Consider the following 7,500-nt stretch of genomic DNA (forward strand, 5'->3'; position numbering starts at 1 on the left):
ATTTGTTGTATACATATTGCAAATCAAAACCTTTATTCACTAATAATTACCAAAAAATCGTAGTTCTATCTCCTGTTATCAATGCATTCACATTGCCTGCCATGAACTTCCGGGGAACGATCCTCGTCTGCATGAACCACGTGACGATAACCGTTTTTGGACTTCCGCTGTCGTAACTCTTCTATCTATACGGCGCTGGCAGCACCGTTTGTCCAGCGGCTTAACGGTATACCGATAACGTCCAATCAGGTACCGGTATTGACTTAGTACCGGTTCTCGGTACCCATCCCTACATGGAGGTGACCGATGAAACTGATTGAAAGAGTAAATGAAGCAGGAAAACTTGAGGCAGAAAGAATAAATAAGCTCAAACGTAACAACACCAAAACACCCAGAATGACTGAACTACAGACAACTAACAATAAGTTGGACAAGTCACCTGACCAATGAGTCTGACTTCACGTGGGCTAATAATAATACATATCTACTCAGCAAAATATCAAATAAAACATAGTTTAGGAACAACCTCCCCCCTAGCAGTGCTGTAAAGTATAGGCTAACTAAGTAGATGTAGCCTACTCAAGTACTGTACTTAAGTACAATTTTGATATACTTGTACTTTACTTAAGTATTTCAATTGTTTGCTACTTTGTACTTCTACTCAACTACAATTCAGAGTACAATCATTCGTTGATGGTTCATAATATGGACTGGACTCATTTAGGGACCAACTGTTATATCGTCAGGATAATTAATTCAAGCTCTTCTCTCTTCATCATGTGACCTAATAACTTAAAAACACTGTCTGAAAAGAAAACTAGTCTTTACACAGCAGACACACCTCTTTATATTGAACTTTACTTACTTGATTTAGCCTATGAATATTTGTATTGAAATGTCAGCGTTTTTCTTCAATAGTTTAAGTCATGTGACCTAATATCTTCAAATCCATTTCAGACTGTAATACTATCTTTACACATCAGACACACCTCATTATAATAGATGTTGGTCCTTCCTTCATTATTTATTAATATTTATATTGAAAATGCAGTGTTTTTGATTTAATAGCATGCATATATGTCATTTGACCTTATAACTTCAAATCTTATAAATTAATAATAGTCTGTAGACAGCAGACATACTGTTCATATTGGATTTGATTACTTCCTCTATTTCATATTAATGTTTTTATTGAATATTCAGTACATATTTTCAATAGCTTCTCTGTCATGTGACCAAATAAATTCATACTCAGAAATCAATACTTGTCTGTACACAGCAGACACCTCTTTATATTGGATTTTGGTACTTACTTTATTATTTGTATTTATTACGGGTTGGGAATAATTTCACACCGCATTTTCTTCAGGAATTGCATTCTCTAGTTATCCACTGCTGTACATAAAGGTGAGGTTTTGCCAACTGAAGATGCAGTGTTAAAGACACAAGAAAACACTCTATTTCATCACATAGGAGGAATACATAGATTTTATTCAATTAAAATCCTTGAGTAAATATGCTCATATGTATGTAAGCATTTAGATACATGACTTGATGAACAAACTGATGTAACAAACATTTTTCTGTGTCCACTTATTAGTCTGATGTTAGAAATGGAGACTAGGTGTCTTCATAATGTTCAGTTCACGGCATCTGGCAAGCATCAGGCTTCATCTGTGGATTTTTCTTCACCTGCAGAGAAAACAGGAGATTTTTTTTCAAATAGAACAATATCATCGCCATGACTAAGGCGACTTTCAACACCTATATTTGTGGGTTCTAATACCTGAGAAAATAGTAATGGAGCTAGAGGGCACACCGGGGTCTAACTCTTGATAATGCAAATGGTATAAATTCTATGCTATTTATGATACACATATGATCATCATTAAAGATGAAACTGCCTGATAGCATATTAAGTAATGTAAATGAGCTCCACCTCTAACAGTTGGAACATTACATGATATTACTATAGATATTGATGAACACGATTACAATCCAACAATATAAAATGTATTATTCTGAAATGGCAAATTCTGCATAATGTGCTTTACGTATTGCCCTATAATGCTAATTATTGTGCAATCTTACATAAGTTAGTGTTTTTTATACTTTGGTGTTGTCACTTGACTTAATTACTTAGTGACACATGTGGGGAAAAGGATAATTTAGTAGCAACAGTTATATGCACCTCAACACAGGTCGGTTTATTGCAGTTTATGAGCTTTTTATTAGCTGTTAATAATGACTTCTTCTCCGCTTAGTGACAGCGGAAGGGCCTCACACTAAAACGTTGACTTTAAATAAATGTATTATGTCAATACAGTAACTGTATTAGGTTAGTTGAAAGCAATACTATTAATTTGAACCTATTATATGTGAAATCTGTTGACATAATACATTTAATTTAAGTTCATTTAATGAAGTTTAATGACAGTGCATGATGATAAGAACACAAACATGTCTTTGTAAAGTTAGGGACTAGGAAATGTATCATTTCAATAAGTGTATTGACTAAAAGTATGTGTGTGTTTGTGCGCGTGTGTGTGTGTGTGTGTGTGTGTGTGTGTGTGTGTGTGTGTGTGTGTGTGTGTGTGTGTGTGTGCGTGCGTGCGTGCGTGCGTGCGTGCGTGCGTGCGTGCGTGCGTGCGTGCGTGCGTGCGTGCGTGCGTGCGTGCGTGCGTGCGTGCGTGCGTGTGTGTACGTACAGTCAGCTTTGGTTGGAGGTGGTGGTGGAGGTGGAGGAGGTGGTGGTGTGGCGCAGGTGTAGGACACCTCCAGGTACCTGGTGTCCTCCACACACTCATATTTACTAAATACCAGCTCAGTGACGGGGACCTTACAGGACCTCTTGTTAGCACAGCTGGAGACAGACAGACAGGCAGAGAGACAGAGAGACAGACAGGCAGGCAGGCAGGCAGGCAGACAGACAGACACAAACACACACACACACACACACACACACACACACACACACACACACACACACACACACACACACAGAATGTCAATTAAATCAATGCCTGTCAGTTGCTGAGGAACTACAACATCCATGAAAACCTATAAGACCAGGTACATCATCTTATCTTTGTCAATATCCATAAAACTCACCAACGCTCTGCTTGAAAGCCAGTTTTTCATCTAATAATGTCTAAAAACGTTACTTTATTTATTTTTCCTGCTGCTATTGGTGAGACCATCGATTTCTTATTTAAGTAAAAGTAGCAATACATTTATGTCAAAGTATTCTTAAGTAAAAGTACAAAAGTTTTGTCAAGTATAAAAAGTACAAATTCTGCATGGCCTCCATATTTGATATGTTATTTAATATACGACATTATCAGATTATTAATATTGTTGCATAACGCAATAATATCAGGTTTAAATAAAGAATATTAGGTATAACTTATTATTATTGCTTTCAACCAACATAATGTGACATTTTTTGAAATAATACATTTCATTAAAGTCAACGGTTCAGTTTTTTCAGTGTATAATGCAACATCTTAATCTGAAAAGTCACTTAAGCTTAATAAATAATACATTAATGAATAAGTATTAATGCTTGATTAAAGATACTTAATGACTTTCCACCATTGGGCCTCACCATGTTTGGCGTATAACTAGGGCTTGTGGCAAAGGGTTTTGATTTAAGGCTGCTAAAAAAATCATAGTTTAAATAAAAAACAAGATCATTTTGATTTAAAAAAACAGACGAGTGAACATGGAATGAACAGACAAAGTCTCCGGAAGTTTCACCGCAGCTCGCTCTGTTTGTCCTGTAATAAGTGACTCCTCCTGCGGAGCTGTTCTGAGCTCAAGTGGAAAAATGAATATGTGGATAAATTAGTCTTACAGATCCTCCACCACCATCTCCGACCAGGGGAAGGAGCAGTAGGTGTCCGGGCCGTCGTCTGGTTGGGCTTTTCCCTCGCCGCACCTGGTCCCCACCCCCACCTTATACAGGATGTGATCCAACTTTATCTTAGCGCCAACATCTGCAGCAGGAGGAGGACAATAAGTGATCACCATGTTCTTCATTTCCTTTCTACAAACACACACATACTTTGAAGATATTGGTCCCACACTTCTCTCTAGACTTCAACATATCAAACACTATTGAATTGGGTATTGGTTGTCATGACATTTTCTACAAACATTCATATTTCTCAGAGTGTGAATTTAAATAAGTTGTATGAATTGTTATTTGGTTACCATGAGGTCCGCATTATAGAACGATACTTTTGTCGAATACACTTGTTAATGACCAAAATAAACATTTTAGCACACTGATATTAGCATTTAGCTCAAATACCACTGTGTCTCAGGAAAAGTGGAATACTTGATGTGCATTTAATGGACTTCTATCTACACAGGTCCTAGTCTGGACTCTGGGTAATACTGTCCTCTGCTGGGAGTCTCATGACATAACAATATTTTATTTTGACAAAATCTGAGGCTTGAACATGATTGTTGGAGCACAACATCCAAAATATACAAATGACATATGACTGGTTGCCAATTCACTTACCTATTGTATGCTGACAATTATTCTCCTTTTCTTTTTTATAACACATGTGCTTGCTTCTTTATTTAATATGTTAGCCTACTTATTTTTATTTTTATTCATTTGGACTGTCCCTTTGCTACTGTAAATGTACCCGCCATAGAAAAACTAGGATTCTACAGAAAAAAAAATTTGCTCACCAACTGACTGACATCATTTATAACCATCAACCCTCCGGGGACAGGAAGTTTCCAAAAGTCTAACTATTTAGTATAGCACATGGTCTTAAAGTGCACAAGTGCATTTGGTGCTCGTTTAAATGGCGGATTGGAGTTTGAGAGTTGAGGGTTTGGGGGTTAAATCTTTGAAGTCCTTGGCTGGTTTACCCTCTGCCTTTTCGGCCCAGTGAACAGCGTATGAAGTATACCAATTACCCTAGAGCTAATGCCTGTCCAAACTAGCTTTTATGCCCCACAAAATGGTCAGTTTTATAGTAAACATTAAATATGGTATACCTGTATTGTTAAATTCTGCTTTACGGTTAAACTGTTGGTATAACCTGTCAAATTGGACCCGTTTCTAAATGTTTTAATGTCGGACTAAAGGGTTATTTAAAAAATATCATGAAGGGTTTCAAACTAGAGTTCCCTCTGCAAGAAAAAGTAGTGATCACTACTTTCATTACTTTCTGTTTTTATTTTTATTTATAGCGTCTTGTGTCATTAGGTGCTGCCATTAAAGCTTTAAAATGGTTTCTAACAGAATCCTGACTAAGCTGTGACATATACCAGCCGCTGTGCTCCTGTGATCTTAACTGAGGTTATAATAACTCAAACTGTTGCCTTTTTTTAACAAAAACATAAGGCTTCATTTTGTGTTAATGAGGTTTCTTGATCATAAGATAAAAGATTAGTAACACTTTTGGTAATGAGTTGAATGAGTTAGAAACAGTCATAATGTTTAGTCATACAGTAGTAACAATAAAGTGCAACATGACTGAATACTCTTCCCATAAGACGAGTGTGTTGAAGGTGTGTTCCTGTGTTTCTTACCACATGAAATCTCTGCGGTTTCATTGAGGCAGGCATAGATGACTTCTCCCTCTGTCAAAACACAACCAGATCACAAATCATCATCATCGTGCTTTCTGCCCCTTGTGTTTGTCTTTTTTTGTATTTACAATCAAATATCTCCAGTAAAATGATCAGAGATGTTTCGTTTTTTAGATTTTAAATATCTGTATGTATTCATTTGTTATGAAACTGTAAAAAAGTTATGCTAGTTATTAGTTTGACACCTTCTTTTCTATACAAATGCTGTCAAAAGACATGACTATGAATTTTTCTTTTGAATCCAGTTTAATGTTTCATTGAAAGACTTACCAGCAGCACGAGTGAAATACCAAGCAACAGCCAGCACTGAAAACACAACACGAGTTTATTTAGATAACACACTTTGTTTTAACTGTGATTCAGAACATGCATTTAAATGCATCATAAAACAGTTTGATATGCATTTATGTGAAAACTTTTTTTCATTTGTGACCTATTGATGTCAAAATGAAATCTGAAAAATGACAGCAGTCTTGAATTGGGGTGGATATTAACAGCTCGTAGCTGTTAATAAGCTCTGAATGTATTTTAATTTATTTCAACATATGTAGAGAATCCTGAAGAAAATGGCAAATCAAATTGCATGCAAAAAATAATTTTGTGTCCACAATTCGAATGCATCATGCTGACAACATTATTCAGTCAAATAAATATTTATTATACATGTATAATGAACTAACTATGTTTTCTAAGCTTAAAAACCCAAATGATTCCAAATATATACACACATATGTACATATACTGCATAGTATGCATATGAAAAACACAATTAGAGAGAATGAATACAAATAGGGATGCTGCATATTTGACTAAAGCAGAGTGGGTACTCACATCCGAAGGCGACCAGCCTCAGTGGGACCATGTTAGCGTCTCTCAGCCTCTCTCCTGTCTTCCACCTGCAGACGGTCTGAAAGTGAGAGCAGGATCTGGACGTCCAGGTATTTATGTGTCCATCCTGACAGCAGACATGCAGACGCCTGCCCCGCCGCTGCAGGCACGCAGGGCCTCCTGACCCAGATGTGATGCGCATGGAAAACCCTGCGGAGCTGCAGGAGAGACATCTATAAATCCACAGGCTCCAGGACACTTTAACACTTTAAATCCCAGCTGCACCTCATTCTCCTGCATGTTCCTCATTAGGAAGCTCAGAGCTTAAAAGAAAAACATCTGGATCTGTTAACCGGGGGATGGAAACTGTGCAAGCTAACAGGCACAAATGTACAAAGTGTGCATGTTTTGAGCACCCTATGGCCCTTTTTATACTAGAACATATACAAGGTGTACATAGGGGGCTTTAATCTTTCCTAGAAAACAGACTACAGTGCACAAACACTGACTCCTTCCAACAAAAAACAACTGAGTGTTATTGAGCTACATCTCACAGAAGCCCAAATGATGAAGGTGGGGAACATGCCAGCCAATCAGTGCTTTGTAGGCAGTATATAAAATGAAGACAGCATCGTCTTAATAGAAAAATAAGGACATCATGTGGGGACGAGTGTGGACATGATGCTTGCAGCTGTACAGGATGTTGTTAGTCAAGTCACAGAAATAACAACTCTTGAATCAACAAGCACACTTGGAGAGTAACAGACACAAAAAAAACACATTTAAACACATTTGTTCTTTTTTAATTCAGCAGGTGAACCTATATGTTCATAAAATAGTGTGTGTGAGCTTAACTGTGTGTATTAAACTAAAACGGAGCATTTTCTGTCAGCTCAGATTTAATTTCTGCTTTTTTAAACTGTAGTATGTGCTCACGTGTTTATTTGTTTGTGTATAGGCTGCTGCCTGAATATGCTTCATGAAAGGCAGCTTTTACTATAAATCAAATCCTTGCTGATCCTAAATATCTTGATTTCTTCTTTTCTATTGTCA

At 37.0% G+C, this 7,500-nt stretch overlaps 1 protein-coding gene across 1 annotated transcript; it reads right to left on the reverse strand.

Annotated features, from left to right (window-relative positions):
- Nucleotides 1–1,489: 1,489 nt before the first annotated feature.
- Nucleotides 1,490–6,662, reverse strand: LOC104943351 (latrophilin Cirl-like). The gene is made up of 6 exons (XM_010768718.1): nucleotides 6,451–6,662; nucleotides 5,890–5,925; nucleotides 5,560–5,610; nucleotides 3,857–3,998; nucleotides 2,709–2,863; nucleotides 1,490–1,692 (listed from the first exon to the last, which is right to left on the reverse strand). Exons 1-6 carry the CDS (start codon nucleotides 6,647–6,649, stop codon nucleotides 1,664–1,666), a joined length of 612 nt encoding a protein of 203 aa, XP_010767020.1. The 5' UTR covers nucleotides 6,650–6,662; the 3' UTR covers nucleotides 1,490–1,663.
- Between the last annotated feature and the right edge of the window lie 838 nt (nucleotides 6,663–7,500).

This window comes from Notothenia coriiceps, unplaced genomic scaffold, assembly GCF_000735185.1.
Source record: "Notothenia coriiceps isolate Sejong01 unplaced genomic scaffold, NC01 NC01_scaffold00005942, whole genome shotgun sequence".
NCBI lineage: Eukaryota > Metazoa > Chordata > Actinopteri > Perciformes > Nototheniidae > Notothenia > Notothenia coriiceps.